This window comes from Lissotriton helveticus, chromosome 11 (assembly GCF_964261635.1).
Source record: "Lissotriton helveticus chromosome 11, aLisHel1.1, whole genome shotgun sequence".
NCBI lineage: Eukaryota > Metazoa > Chordata > Amphibia > Caudata > Salamandridae > Lissotriton > Lissotriton helveticus.
The window spans coordinates 461,288,546-461,305,066 of NC_136072.1; the positions used below are offsets into that span (position 1 = coordinate 461,288,546).

The window sequence follows — 16,521 nt, forward strand, 5'->3', positions numbered from 1 at the left end:
TGCAGTACAGCAGCCACTTACATGAAGGCAGCGAGTTCAACTGCCCTTTTGGGCCGCTACGACCGCTCCTTGTGGGAGTCGCTCCAGCAATTAATTGAACTCTTCCCTAGGGACAAGCGAGAGAACTTTCTGGAGGTTCATAATGAGGGCTTGATGGTGTCGAACCAAATCATCAGTGCGGCTACAGACACATCTCTCCTGGCAGCCCATGGATACTGGGGGTGAATGTTTTGCCATTGTGCAACATTCCGTCCATCATTTTGTGTGTTTTGCTGTTCCCCCAACATGGATACTGTCACGGTGTGACTGGCTGCGGCTCACATCCCTGGAACCGGATGCACAGCAACCTGCCCTTTTCGGGCTCCACGCTCTTCGGTGCCCATGCGGACGAAGAAATGTCTCGCATGAAGGCGGATGTGGAGACACTCAAGGCTGGTGGCTTGGAGAAGCCCAAAGAACAGCGCAAAACGTTCCCCTCCCCCTATCAACAACGCTATTCCTTCTAGCGATTCCAACGCGGGCAGGGTCGTCAGACTAGGCAGCAACAGCAGTTTCAGCTGCAGCCTTTTCAGAGTCGCCAAAGGGACAGAGGCAACCAACAGTCCACATCAGGGAATAAGGTCCTGGCGGGGTCTAAGCTCTGAGGGCTTACTTACCCCTCTTCTGTTACCCACTCCGATGGGGGGAAGCATTCAGTACTACCTGTCAGGGTGGAGATAAATTACTCAGGACATGTGGGTGCTGAATATTGTTTGCAATGGATACAGTCTACGTTTCATCAGCCCTCCTCCGTCTATTCCACCAGTTTGCTCACAATACCTGTTGCGCAAACTCCAAGCAGAGGCTGATACCCTGTTAAGAAAAAGGGCTATAGTCTCTCCCTCCATCTCAGAGGGAAGGGTCTATACTCGAGGTTCTTTCTTGTGCGCAAGAAGGACAAAAACGAGTTCAGGCCCATTCTGGATTCGCGATAAGCAAACAAATTGATTTGCAGGGAATAATTTCGCATGCTGTCCTTGCACCAGATTTAACCTCAGCTGCATCGAGGAGACTGGCTTTGTGCCATAGACCTGCAGGATGCGTACTTCCACGTTCCCATTGCACAGAAGCATTTCGAAGTTCCTACGCTTCCTAGTCGGCACCAACCATTCAGTATACCGTACTTCCGTTCGGTCTGAAGTCTGCACCCAGGACGTTTTCAAAGTGCATGGCGGTGGTTGCAGCTCATCTGAAAAAGAACAAGGTGTTCGTTTACCCATACCTGGACGACTGGTTGATCAAGGCATCCACGATCTAGGAAGCACAACTACATTTCAACAGAACGGCCGTTCTGTTGAATCAACTGGGTCTGCACATCAACATGTCCAAGTCTGTTCCGACTCCTGTTCAGTGTCTGCAGTACTTGGGAGCCTCCATCAATACTCTCACGGCAAACGTGTGTCCTTCGGAGGAGCGACGCGTATCGAACCTTCGGAAGGTTCAGACTCTCATGTCTGTTCCATCAACGACAGTGAGGACGGTGTCCTCTCTCCTGGGGTCAATGGCCTTGTGAATATTTCTCACGCCACATGCACGTCTCCACATGAGGCCGTTGCAAGAATATCTGGAGGATCAGTGGGACCAGAGACGAGGGAGCAGGGAGGACAGGATCCGTCTGTGTCAACACGCTTTACAATCCCTGAAATGGTGGTGTTCAGCAGGGAATCTCCTCATAGGGGTTCCGTTCCACAAGGACATACCGACACAGACCATTGTGACAGATGGCTCTCTCCAGAGCTGGGGAGCGCATTCGGACCATCTCCAGATCCAAGGCACGTGGTCTCAGAGGGAATCCCCTTGTCAAACCTCCTTTTTCCAAATCCCTGTCATAAAAGATTTTATGGAAGGTTTGAGGAAGGTGTTTCCTCCCATCAGGCGTCCTTTCGCCTCCCTGGGAGCTGAATGTGGTGCTGTCTAGATTGATGAAGGAGCCTTTTGAGCCTATTCATAAGGCTTCTTTGCAGCATTTGTCCTGGATGGCAGCTTTCCTTGTAGCTATAACATCAGCTGGCAGGGTGAGTGAGATTCAGGCTCTGTGTTGTCAAGACCCCTATACTGTATTTCATGCTTCTAAGGTTATCATGAGGACTCACCGAAATGTCTCCCTAAAGTGATATCTGATTTCCATGTCAATCAGACGATCACTTTACCTATGTTTTTTCAACATCCTTCCTCTCCGGCGGAGAGGTCCCTTCATTCACTTGATGCGAGATGGGTGTTGAAATTCTACTTAGATATGACCAAAGACATTTGTAGGTCAGATCAGTTGTTTGTTAATTACGGATCGGTTAGGACTGGTCTTGCCACCTCAAAACAGTCCATATCTAGGTGGATTGTGTCCTGTATACAACTATGTTACCAGAAAGCTAACAAGACTCTAGAGGGTAAGCCTAAGGCTCACTCGACCAGAGGCAAAGCGGCTACAGCGGCTCTGCTACGTAATTTTCCCATTGCAGACATCTGTAGGGCTGCTACGTGGAGGTCTGTCCATACCTTTGCTAAACATTACTGCCTGGATTCCGATGCCAGGACAGATACGCAAGTTGGTCAGGCTTCGCTGAGGAATTTATTTGCTCAGTTAAGAGTTTCCTCCACCACTGGGTTTGGTTTGTTTGGAATGGGCTTGCCATTCTATTCACAGATTATGACTATACACAGAGATCCCCTACTACAGGAGTAGTTTCTTACCTGTAACTCCAATTCTGTAGTAGGGGTATCTCTGTTATAGTCATAAGCGACCCACCCTCCTCCCCGGTGGATGAAACAATGATTTCCTGAATGCTACAGGCCTGGCTTTATACACATTCAAAAAGAACTGAAAGTAACTTGCCTTTGGCTGTGCATCATAGAATAGCGAGGTTCTCTAGAGGGTTCCTTAAAGGCACGGTATCCCTTTTCCAGACACATAATGGCAGCCTATGGGGCTCGTCTGTCCAACCCTTCCTCTCCATCATGACAAAGGATTTTTGTGAAGGGGAGTTTCTCTGTGTGAAACTCTGTAAAATCTGTACATTTCTATATTATTTGGCTATCCTTTTTCACTTCAAGATGAAGTGCTGGCCAATGTAGCCTTGTTATTGTTAGGCTGCATTATTTGTCTTGATTTTCTCTTAAGTTTCGATGCAGGACTGCAGAAGAGGACAACTTAAGAGACTATTTTGATTGCTCCGGGGTCCACGCACATGCGCGGGACTATTCACAGATTATGACTAGTAACAGAGATTCCCCTACTACAGAACTGTAGTTGCAGGTAAGAAACTACTCCATCTGTGCCTTTCTGCTCTGGTTGCTCCAGGATTGGTGCTTACCTTCATTCTCTCCCTCCCTTTCCCCTTTATTACTAAGGATTCTGGCCCCTCTGCTATCCTCTACGTTGGGGTCGTCTGGCTGTGCCTCTGCCCTTTGTTCCTTTGGGGGGTTGTGACAATCTGTGGTGGTGCTGTCTTGGAGGTTGTCGTTCCTTGTTTGTCTTGGAGGTTGTCGTTCCTGGTTTGTCTTGGATTGGTTCCCCTTCATTGTTTTTGGTTGGGGATGTAGTCCTGTGTCAAGAGGGGCCTGTCTACGTACTGGCAGGGTGGTTGCTCAGAGCTGTGCTCTGTTCTTTCTTTCTTTTTTTCCCTGCCTTTGGGTCTTGCATTGTTGACACTGCTCCTTATGGTGATGTTGTCACCATTTTCTTTTTTCCAATTTTTCTGCTCTTTCTCACACTGTTCCCATACTCCCACAGTTTTGGGTGATGGCTCGGCTTTGTGGCGCCGAAAAGTTCTCCGAAGGAAATAGGCGCGCCGGGGTGGGAATTATGTGACCTCGCTGATGTCACGTACGCGGACAATGCCTGGGCGGAGTCGCGTGATGCCGTCCCCCGGCGCGCAGGGATGCTGCGCAAAAGATTTTCGGGATCCAATCTCATGCCTGGGGATAATTCTACGTGAAGGAATCTGCGGCTAGAATAGTCTCTACCAGATCCTTATGGTACAGGCCCAATTTAAGACACACCTGGTTTCTGGATACACTTGATCCAATGCACTCTACGGCATCACAAGGAGGCAAGCCTTTTCCTTTCCTTCCTCCAATCTCACCAAAGTATGTTTTTTTTTTTTTAAATCGGGTGGTGACTGAGCATATATTGTTTTATAGGGTTGCTTTTTCCAAGCATAGCATCACACAGGCTGTATTTACATTTTCGAGTCCTGAGGACGACCCGCTGTGATGTTTTTCTTGAATACACATTGCTGAAAGGGTCAAAACGTTGACGATCTGAATAGATGCTCCCTGCCAATGTCTCACATATCTACCGCCAAAAACGGAGGACATGTTTGTGTATTCTAAGGAGCCCAATTGAGTGTTTTTGTGTTTTCTGTACATTGTCATAAGCTTTTTATTATGTTACATGTGAAAAACACTTTGTTTGGCACCAATTTATGTTATACATGTTGCATAACAGTCCTGTGGTTTTGATATGTAAAACTAGTGTCTCTCCACAATATATGAATATTAATGTACGAGTTACTTACCTTCAGTAACGATGTATGCAGAGTATTGGCAAAAAGCACTTATCATACCAGCGTGAGAACAGAAATGCACTTTAACACTCGTACCTCCATAAAAGGGATAAACCTTTCAAATTTGGATTTCTGAAGTGATAACAGCCAATCTGTAAGGGGCTACAACTGTTAGGCCCCAAGCAGACGTTTCACAGATATCTCAGAGATCCACAAGGGATTCTCTGCAACAAAGTAAATCTGGTTCAAAGCACCGAAGGGAAAGACCATTAATACGATGCTTAAGAATGTGGGAGAATTTTAACTCGCCCAACCCCCCATCATGCAGCTCACCTTATTAACTTTAACACAAGAGGGAATAAATGGGACCTCTAAGGCGGTGCCCCGCCCACACTACTGAGTGGCGAGGCCGGGCAAAGATCAGTTAAAGACTCTGCCGATATGGGAGCATGCTTACAGAGAATGCAGCCACGTAATTCAAGTGAATTTCTTATTCATAAACCAGCGTTCCAATGGGCAGCTAGTGAGGATATAGTGACGCGTGAGTGCGCGTCACCGTGACAAGCAAGGTTACAAAAGCCTTTCCAACCGAGCAGCGTGTCTAACTCTGCATGCATAAAAATAAAGAAAAAAGTGTCACATCGGATAATCTTTTTCAAGAATGCTTTTATAGTCACAGAATATCATAAGTTTAATGAACTAAGGCTGTTCATTTCTCTGAATTGGAGTGAATTACTTATAATTACTTATAATGTTGCTGTGAGGAAAAAGTGTGATCCTTTAATTGTAACATAAATTTGAGTGCGTGTAACTAGATAGGAGTGGGAAAAAAGTCCCCTTCAAATACATGTACAGTCACTTGGAGATATACGCATGTCCTAAAAAGCACCAATCACCCATGATTAACATTTCTTATACAAACTTGAAAAACTACTTAAAAATAGTCCGCCTTAGCACAATAATCCAGTAGACAAATACATAATAAATCAGAAGACAAATACATACGTTATGACTTTGGAACTATGAAACATATGTTAAAAAATGTTTGTGTCTGATATGTTATAACAGTTACAGGAGAAGTACTTCTGTTGGGACAGTACACATTAATATGGCTTGACTTTTAAGCAGCTCATAGTGACGGCCTCGAGCTCTAAATGGTTTAGTCCAAAGTACCTGTAACAAAAAGGCTGCAAGTAGGGTCTTGGTCACAAGTCCGGCAGAACCCAAAAGGGATTTCGACTCGTGAGAATCTTGGGAATAAGGACATACAGTTTGTTTCCGTGGGTGGGTGCAGATGTGTTTGACCAGCTGGCCTCTTGGGTTGGAGGGTCTCACAGTTCTCGGTTTTGACCTGAAGAGGGGAAGAATACAGACAGCAGGCCACTCTGTGTGAGCCTCTTCTGTCCTTATGTCCCTTGGTGGGCAGGTAGGTTTTGGAAGTGGTGTTATGTTAAAATAAATGTATAAAGCGCACATGGTTTCATGGCGCTACTTTGATTGATACCCAAGTCCTGGAGAATTATTCAAAAAGCTTGTCGGACTAACCACAGTTTTAGAAGGCTTCTGAAACCAAGGAGAATGGTGCAGAAGCGAATTTCAGAGGGAAGGGAGTTCTTTAAACCAACTGTAAAGGACATAATCTGTTACCTGCTCCATCTGCAAAAATCGGGCAGATCAGGCCTTGTATACACTTCAATACTGCTCCAGCTAAAGCCACTTACATGAATAACAGGGAACACTCTTCCCATTTCCGCATCCCTGTAGTTATTGGCTTCATGGAGGGCCTCAAAAGATTATCCATTCCAGAGGTTCCCCAGCCTTGAATCTCATTATGGTTTTTACCAGGTTCATGGGCTCCCCTTTGAGCCTCTGCACCCTTGCCCAATATATTTCCACTTCCGGGAAGTAGCCTTCCCCATGGCTATAACATCTTATGCATCAGTGAGCTGCAGGCACTCATTCTAGAAGAACTATTCATTCAGATCAACAAAGATAGGTTGGTGCTCCGAACCAACCCTAAAGTCCCTCCCAAAAATGGTTTCCCCCTTTCACCTCAATCAAACAATTGAGCTCCCAATCGTTTTCCATAAACCAGACTAGTTAGCAAAGAGAGCCCTTCTCACCCTGGATGTCAAGCAGGCTCTTAAGTATTACATAGACAGGACCAAGCCCTTCCACAAGGGTGAACAGTTTGTAGCCTTTGCCAAGCCAACAAGGGCCAGCCTATTTCTAAGGCCAGGTGGATAGTAAACTGTATCAAAGCTTCCTGGCACAGAACCAAAAAAAAACCTCTGAGCTGACACATGTAAGACAGTCACTTAGTCAACCCCATTCAGCTTCACCAAACACTATTTTGTGGGTATCTTGGCTCAGCAACAGGCAATGATTGGCAGAACAGGTGTTAGTACTTTATATCAGACATCAGAATCATCCACACGTTAGCTGCCATTGAAGGGGTGTCCTTTTCAGTCTTTGCAGATTATGTGTATCTAAAGCAAGACAAACTAAGACTGAAATATCTTACCATGTAAGCATCTATTTATTGTAAGCATCTGAGGTGCTGTAGACGCACATTGACCCACCGCAGTCCTCCCTAGAAGTGTGCTGCTCTACTTGCAGATCGCTTCCTTATTAACTAACTGCCTTTCACAATACACCTGTGCAGCATTCTGCTTCCATTCGCCACTCCATACTAATCTCACCAACTCTGCAATAAATAATAATATGGAGTTGATGCCCATGCTCATTGCCATCCAAGGGTAGAGGTGTGCATCATGTTACTCAAAAGCCTTTCGTCTGAGAAAAACTCTGAAATATCCACACCCAACACTAGATTGCAGGAGTATGCATATCATGTGAATCTGCTGCACTACAAGTTATGAACCGATGTTTACAGGGTAAGTAACATTTTCCTTTTGTATTTTATTTTCCGTAGCCTCAATTCACTTTTTTTTGTTCTTATTCTTATTGCCAGTTAATGAGAGCATAGGAAAATTTTTTCCAGAGGTCTCATGTTCCACAGGAGGCATACATTAGCTTTGCAATTCCACCAAAATTAATGAGCGAGGAACACCTATGGGCTGTGTTACTTTGACAGAGGCTGGTAATCTGGCACTCACCAATACCAAGTGCATTTGATTTGATTCCATGTTTACAGAGTTGCTATGATTAATATTTCATCATTCTCATTTAGCTCTGAATGGTTTGTGAGTTCACTGCTTTGGTACTTGTTGTTAGTAACCTCCTTTAAATTGCAGAGGTGGTTCCTGCTGCTGTCCAACCTGTGACACACAGACCCCCGGATGCAGCTGCTGCTAAAACACCTCTTTCAACTCGTGCACCCAGTCGAACTGCTGCTCCCCAGCCATCCAACATGCCCATGACTGGCGCTCCTGGGATGGCGAATGTTTCCAATGAAACAGATGAAGATGATGGGCTAAAACACTTAGAGCAGGTAAAACTTGTGTGAGATAGCTAGTGATTCATAGGCAAATCATTTGCTATCCAGCTTCCTGTTGTAGAGATGGAACAACCTGTGGAAAGAGCAAGGGAAGTGTGCTCAAGTGGGGTGCAGTAAATTCCATACCTTATTCGGTACTCTTCATGCAACCTGGCCCTATAGGGCCATTACCAAGATGCATGTTAGTGGATGAAATACTTGACTGTCCGACCAGTTAATTTGGTGTCAACACAGTCTTAACATAAGTGTCCTTATAAACCTTGTCTAGATTACTCACAAACCCATGTTTCTGCCCATGGTAGAATTGGCGCATGTATTGGTCACATGTGTGCCTTGAATGTTTAAAGGTAATGTTTGCTTCCTACCTTTTAATTTTTTCTTGTGTGATTATTTTTTGTTTCTATTAGCACATCTAATTTGTGTATTCGGACTTGGAGCCTTATTTAGATTTTAATAAATGATAAAAATCCGCTAGCAGCAGATGTCCTTTCCACCCTACTTAGAGGATATTGGGCCTCTAGACACTCTATATAGTGCAAATGTGAGATGTGCCATTCCTTTAAGGTCCCACATCTACGGAATGACATACAAAGCCCCGAGTTTCTTCTGAGTTTGATTGCCCTGTTTGATTTGTTCCAAACGCCTTATTTCATATTTTGGTCATCACTGGTTTAATTTCCAAGTTTCTTTACTGTAGCAGGCTGAGAAGATGGTAGCGTATCTGCAGGACAGTGCGCTAGATGATGAGAGGCTAGCAGCAAAATTCAAGGAATACCAAACAAAAGGTTCCTCCCTCCCTCAGTCTCAAGAAACCCAGCAAAGATGGTTTTATAAGGACCCCCAAGGTGCTATCCAGGGTAAGTACTTGCTGTTTGACCATCCGAGAATCCAGGGTACTGCAGGCTTGTATGTGATTTGTTCCTAATTAATAACTGCCTTAAACCTGCCATTGGTTCTTACTGTACTGCCTTCTTACGTTTTGAGAACTCAGTAAAAAGATTCTTAAAACAAAGAGAATGTAGGGTACTATCAAATTTATGACTTGAAGGTTTGTTTTCTTTTTCATGATACCACACAGCGTAAATATTCACACTGAGTGTCAATATTATTTCACATAAGGGGCTGTATGCGATGGACAGAAAGCAAATAAGTTCTCTGGCATGGTATCTTCTCTGTATTCACATATATGTTGTGTCCAATGCTCAGAAGGACTGCTTGCACATTGTGTGCATACATTGGAGCAGTTGCATATTTCTCACAAACAGCAGAGCTATCCCATGCTCTGCTGATTTTATCCTTCGCTCAGATCAGTCGGCAGAGTTATACTTGTTACAGTTAGAATGTTACCCTTAATTAGTTGACTGATCCTTTTCCCATTGTAGACAGTTGAGCTTACTGCCACTTTTCATAGACACTGTTATCCCATGCTGAAAAGAAAAATCCCTTTCTTAATGTATGCATGCTTATCCCTGGCTATCATACAGCAGAGCCTTCTTGCTCAGCTGATGTTTTCCTCTCGTTGTGCATAACTTTCTTCTGTTACCTACAGCTTGACATTAATCCATCCCTTCCTCCTGGAGGAAAATAACATAATTGTATCTGTGATTGGAGGTAATCTGCAAACCGGGTCAGAACAGCAGGGAAGCCATGATCAAGAAGACTGTGATTTGGGAACTTCCAAGATAAATTACTCCTGGAGGCAGGAAGACATTTGGGTATCTGACACAGGGTCATGATAACCGATGATGGCACAACAGTCGGTCAGGAAAGATCAGATACAAGAACATAGGGCCAAGAGACCAAAATAAGAGCAGGAGTGAGAGAAGATCACTGATCTGTCTCTGTACAAAGAAACAGAAACCAGATGGCAGAGTGACCTAGGACCCTTCATAAATTCATGCAGAAATCAAACACTCCTGGCGAGAACAGAAGAGCCCCATACATCACAATACAAGGATTGTGACACGCCCTGACAAAGCTTATATGGAAGGACACAAGGTCATTCTCCAATAGAAATTTACCCACACTGTAGAATTACAAATGAAACAGCCATGCTCCATCAGGCCAACGCACTACAGCCAGCATCAAACTGCCTTGAGATCATAAAGCACCAAAATGCAAAGAAATATGCAAATTCTGCTTTACACAAAAACACGTAACTGCATGGACCATATTTTTAACTTTTGCTTTTTGTTAATGCCTGTATACCTTTGGAAGCATCGGGTAATCATCCTCCTGGTACTCAGAGTAGTTTGCATATGCACATAGAAAATGATTGTCTTGCAGACTTGTGGCTTCCTGTGATGCTTGTATGTTGTATAAGTGTTCACAGCTTTAAATGTAGCCTCATGGAAATTGCCATGTCTGTACTTATTCCTTTAATCCATTAACTGCTGGTCCCTCCACCTCTTCCCAATGCTGAGCCCTTCTTAGGCTATTTGGGGTAGTTTGCTCTTAAAGCTACATAACTTTTTTTTCTACATACGGTATCCACGCCAAATGTGCGTCCTTTTTTCTAGCATCCTAGGGATTCTAAAGGCACCCAGGATTTGTGGATTCCCCTGGAGGCATCTGAGAAAATAGGCAAATAGATACATTTTGAGTTTTTGCGGGGAAAAATAGGGGGAAAGTGCTCTCGATAAGTCTGTTTTTTCTCCCCTAAAACTGGCATCAACGAACTCTTTGCATGCTAAAGTCAGCATCTTTCCAACTTTCAGGGACATGCTGAATAAAAAAACTATTTTTTTTACTACCATATTGGCATTTTTCAAAGAGGTAGCCTATTTTTTTTACTCTCAATCTACTTTCGGTTTGTAGTGGAAACCAGTGTGAAACCCATGGGTGATCCAGAAAAGCTACAGATTTCTGAAAGGTATTCATCAAGGGCTCAGATGTGTAGATCCCTCAAGGTTTTCCCAAAGAAACTTAACTGTTGAAATAAATAAATGTTGAAATTGAGTAGGATTAAACAGCCGTTTGTGACCAACTTTTTCATCTGTAACTTATTTTCACGATGGCCCATTTACATGAGCAATCATTATACCATTATGTCCACTAGAAGCTTATTGTTGCTGGATATATATGGTTTGTAGGTTTTGCAAGAACCCATGGTACCCAGAGCCAGCAACTGAGCTGCACCGTACACTGTTTTTTTCTTTTTGTCCCTAGTATAGACCAAATTCATACATGCAAGGAAATGTCTGTTTTTGTATGTTCATCCCCAGGTTTTCTGACAATTGCTGCTGGTTTTTTGACTCAGTGCCCTGAGGCCTAATAACCATACCTCAGTGTCCTGACCCTAAAGTTTATATCGAATTGGCTATATCCAATAGGAAATTGCTAACTTACCTGCAAGCCCCTAGTAAAAGTTACACTGATACCTAGGGCATATAAGTTAGACGGGTACCCCAGGGCAGTCAGCACTGATTGTGCCACCCTGGAGGTTCCCCAAGGAAGATTCATCCCCCAGTCCGCCACTTCAGACTGGTAGAGCAGTTGTACACTGCTAGCCCGACTTTGCCATTGAAAGCAATGTATGTAAGTTATCTCTCTGGCAGGCCTACTAAGCCCTTAGGCAGGGTGCAAAATGTGACATACGGTAGGACATGAACTGTACATGTACTGACAGTAAAACACCGTTTTTACTGTGGGAAAACTTTGTGTCCCAATTGGAGAGTATAGGATTTCACGCTGACCCCTTAGCTTTGCTAACTCCTGCCACCAACGTGGGCATACCAAGATATTAAGCAACTCATTACATTAAGCCCGACTTGTATCTCAGGTCGACATTAATGTACCTCATTGAAGTGTGCAGCTTTAGCTAAGCTGCCACTGTGTTGCCTTTAAAACTTTCTGTGCCTTCCCAGGCACACACACAGCCTACTCCACGAGACAGTTTTCTACCTTCCTGGAGGGACATGTTAACGACTCTCAGGAAGGAGAACAATGAGGGATTGCACGCCTGGGAGGTGTCACCTCCTTCCTGCAGGAAGCCACTGTGGTGTTCGCCCCAAAAGGCAGGCTTCAAAGGTGAAGTTGTCTTTGAAGGGCAGATGTGCTACAACAGGGGGAAGGGCTGCCCTATTGTTGAGGTAGCCAGGCTGGCACAGGAGGCAGAGAGGGGAAACAGGTTGGCAATCTGTTTTCCAGGGGCGTGTAGCCCCGAGGTAGCCACACCCAGGGTGGGCTATTGATACAGCAGGAGATGGGTCTCGCAATCCTTGGAGTTGGCAGATGCCACACTTCACTGGAAGTAATCACCAAGTGGGAGAAACCCTGGTAGCCCATTAGCTACCAGCCGCTTCCTGCCCTGAGGGCACTTTCTAAGCATATAGGCGGCACTCTTAGAACCTAGACCTCAGATTTCAACTGACTTGGAAGAAGGACTGTAGGAGGACTGCCCTGCTGAACCTGATTAGTGAAGAGAGGGACTGTGCCTGCAGTGTCCTTCTCAAGGAGATGTCGCCTTCAAAAGCCCAGTAAAGCCAAGGGAACTTCACGGGCCAGCTGACTGGCCTTCTTTTAGCAGCACAGGGACACAACAGCTGAAGAAACCTTCTAGGGGAAGTTGGTAGCCCAAAGTCTTCAAGTCATTACCACTGTTGCCATGCAACATCAATGACCAAGACCCAATGTACAAAGTTGCACACGAGTTCACTGAGCCCGGGAGTGGTGTTGAAGAGTTACTGGGTTCCTCAGAAGGTGAGCTATCGGCCCATGAAGTATTGACCTGTGACTGTGATAAGTCGCCTGGTAGTCTGGTGGCTACTGAACTGAGGACAGACTGTAACAGACTTCATGGGACGTCAATCCTGCAACCAGGATACCCTCACCATGTTCGGGGACCAAGGAATTCCTGAAGAAAGACCCCTGTCAATGGCATCGCATCCACAGCATCCTTGGGACATCACCAGCATTCTTCATCCCTTTATCGGGACCACTCAATAGGAATCCATTGCAACACAGATATAGTACCTGGAAATGCTGAGCGACTGCTTCTTCTTTGAAGGTAACTGTTCTTGAGGATTACAAATGGGGGTGGGGTCGCACACTACTCGCACACCGGCGGTATTGCCCCTAAGGACTATGGTTAATGTAGTTACGTGTTCGGCGATGCATCTTCTTTCGATTCTCTGCTATCTTCGCTGTCTTCGCCATCCCTGGACACGTGTTTCGGGGTATCACCCCTCGTCAGCAGGGATAGGCCGTGTTCTGGGGTTGCCGGTGGCTGCCAAATATCTGCCAGGTTTAGTACCACTCAGGCGCGCAGGTGCGGGGTCCCAGGCTCGTCAGCCAACTGCTCAAGGGAGCTTTAACATTACAAATGGGGGTGGGGTCGCACACTACTCGCACACCGGCGGTATCGCCCCTAAGGACTATGGTTAATGTAGTTACGTGTTCGGCGATGCATCTTCTTTCGATTCTCTGCTATCTTCGCTGTCTTCGCCATCCCTGGACACGTGTTTCAGGGTATCACCCCTCGTCAGCAGGGATAGGCCGTGTTCTGGGGTTGCCGGTGGCTGCCAAATATCTGCCAGGTTTAGTACCACTCAGGCGCGTAGGTGCGGGGTCCCAGGCTCGTCAGCCAACTGCTCGAGGGAGCTTTAACATTACAATTGGGGGTGGGGTCGCACACTACTCACACACCAGCGGTATCGCCCCTAAGGACTGTGGTAAATGTAGTTACGTGTTCCGCGATGCATCTTCTTTCGGTTCTCTGCTATCTTCGCTGTCTTCGGCATCCCTGGACACGTGTTTCGGGGTATCACCCCTCGTCAGCAAGGATAGGCCGTGTTCTGGGGTTGCCGGTGGCTGCCAAATATCTGCCAGGTTAAGTACCACTCAGGTGCGTAGGTGCGGGGTCCCAGGCTCGTCAGCCAACTGCTCGAGGGAGCTTTAACATTACAATTGGGGGTGGGGTCGCACACTACTCACACACCAGCGGTATCGCCCCTAAGGACTGTGGTAAATGTAGTTACGTGTTCCGCGATGCATCTTCTTTCGATTCTCTGCTATCTTCGCTGTCTTCGCCATCCCTGGACACGTGTTTCGGGGTATCACCCCTCGTCAGCAGGGATAGGCCGTGTTCTGGGGTTGCCGGTGGCTGCCAAATATCTGCCAGGTTTAGTACCACTCAGGCGCGTAGGTGCGGGGTCCCAGGCTCGTCAGCCAACTGCTCGAGGGAGCTTTAACATTGCAATTGGGGGTGGGGTCGCACACTACTCCCAGAACACGGCCTATCCCTGCTGATGAGGGGTGATACCCCGAAACACGTGTCCAGGGATGGCGAAGACAGCAAAGATAGCAGAGAATCGAAAGAAGATGCATCGAATTAACCATAGTCCTTAGGGGCGATACCGCTGGTATGTGAGTATTGTGTACAAACACAATCTTCTTTCTGTGCGCAAAATTAATACAAACAAGCAATAAAACAATCTCAATTTTCAAGCCCAAGGTATTTCGGAACTCTATCCCTTCTTCGGGGGCAATTCTGAAAAAGAAAATGTAACATAAAACTATGTACAAGGGTTAATCTTCAACTGAAAATTTAACTGAATCCGGGAGCGGGAAGCGAAGCAACCCAAGGCTCCACGTTGTGTCCAATCGTGATCTAAGGAGAGGACCCGTCCTAAGGTAGTTCTGCAGCAGATCCTCAGTAAGGTCCAAATGTTCAGGTAAGTGTTAAAAACATAAAAACCTCCGTGCAAGCAGGGCCCTGTCCCTTCCCGCCCCTCTCGCTCTACAAAGAAGGCGCAAAGGGCATCAACGTGCCTCCCAGTCTCACTCTTGATGCCTTTCCTCCTCAGATCTGATTACAACCCTCTTCTCGAGGCAACCTGAATTTCCACAAGTTTATTATACTGCAGCAAATTACCGATTTTTGGGATGCCATACTGCTGTTTTTGGCATGTTATCGGGTCCCTTTGGCCTGTCTTCAGCCCTAAGGAACAAAGAGACCTCCCAACTAAGCTTCCGCCAGCAGCCCCACACTGTCCACAACTATGGTCCTTTGGTTTTTCTCTGGGTTCCGAACTGACTTCGATATCGGCTCCCTTGTTGAAGCCACAGCCCTTTCTAGAACACAAACCGCATCATTGACACAGGACAAGGATGGCCAACCCATAGTGCTGTGTATTGCCTCCTGGACCAAGGCTACCCGCTGTTCTACATGAATGTTTGCAACAGATTTGGATTAACAGTAGCTATAATGCTGGGGATAAGGTTGCCCAGTCTCATCCGGAGGAAAATTGGTACGGAGGCCTCCAGGATGCCAGTAGTCTTGATACTTCCCAGACATGAGTTAATATGGTCTCTGGTTCCTGCCACAGAGGCAAGTGCCTTTTTGTGAGGGTTGAATTCCTTGACCTTTAACTTCCTGCCCCACTAGTCAAGAACATAGGCTTAACTGAGGTGCTTTTGCCTGGTCAGACTAGTTCAGAGCCCTACTCCTCTAAAATGAGGCATGTACGGACACCCTTTTAGGGACATGGGTAATGACTTGTTCAAGGCCTCCTGTTAATTGACACATTTCCAGATACCATCGCCCAGCCATGGGCAACCCAGACTTCCTCACCCAGCACCCTTCTCCTGAAAGTCTTGTGGTGCAGGCATTGGCCTGCAAAGTCAACCCAAATTTTTTCCCGTCTACTCCCTTGCATTGAATCAAAGAGCAATTCTTCTCTACAAGTTTGACTCGTCATTCTGTGAATGCTAGCCGGCTTTTAGGACACTACACGCTTTGTGTGTAAAAGAGGTGTTCCTTATTGTAATTGAGGTAGCAGGAGACATTGCCCCTTGGGCCATACAGTACAGTCTTGATGCGCCTAAATGTTCAATCTGCTGTGGGCGGGATACCATCGACTCTATTGATAAAAACAGCTGCACCAGGGTAGCCCTTCACACGCATACCTGGACTCAGTCCACTGTTTTTTTGGGTGATATCCAGGCTAGTCTCATCAGCATGCCCTTTGATGGTTCCTGACTTTTTGGGGATAAAGCAGACTCAGCCATGGAACACCTTAAAGATAGATGGGCTGCAGCGCGCTCCTGGCCTTTCTGCCCCCCCATGCTAATCGCACCAACAGTTTTGTCACATCTATGGCTATAGTAGATATTTAGCGTACAGACAACAGATGCAAGCAGTACAGCAATGCCCTCCTCCCCCTCACCCCTGGTCCTTAGGTGAGTGATACTGTTTTACTCGCAGACCACTTTGACAATAGGGCCAGCATAGAGCTTTCAGCTGTCGCAGTAGCATACCTCTTTGGTGTGGCCTTCGCAGCACACTTAAGTCCTGTTGGGGTAAGTTCTGATCAGACACTTTGAGCCTGGGAAAGAACTAGGAACAAGTTGATCCTGCAAATTGTCCTGGGGCTAATTCCTTACTATTTCTTGAAACACTAGCGCCTAATCTTTCCCTGTTGTAACAGGGAGTGCCGGCTCCTTTTGCCAAAGGAGCGATGGATGAGATTCTGATGCCAGATGTTGGTACTGGTAGTAATTCCTGCTACTTCCTGCGGC

The 16,521-nt window shown here is 46.1% G+C and overlaps 1 protein-coding gene across 1 annotated transcript in view; it reads left to right on the forward strand.

Moving 5' to 3' along the window:
* GIGYF2 (GRB10 interacting GYF protein 2) overlaps nt 1-16,521 on the forward strand; it is a 1,757,193-nt gene that overhangs the window by 832,564 nt on the left and 908,108 nt on the right. The window contains exons 13-14 of the mRNA XM_078666006.1: nt 7,799-7,995; nt 8,699-8,858. Coding sequence (XP_078522132.1) covers nt 7,799-7,995; nt 8,699-8,858 — 357 coding nt within the window. The remainder of the gene's footprint in view (nt 1-7,798; nt 7,996-8,698; nt 8,859-16,521) is intronic.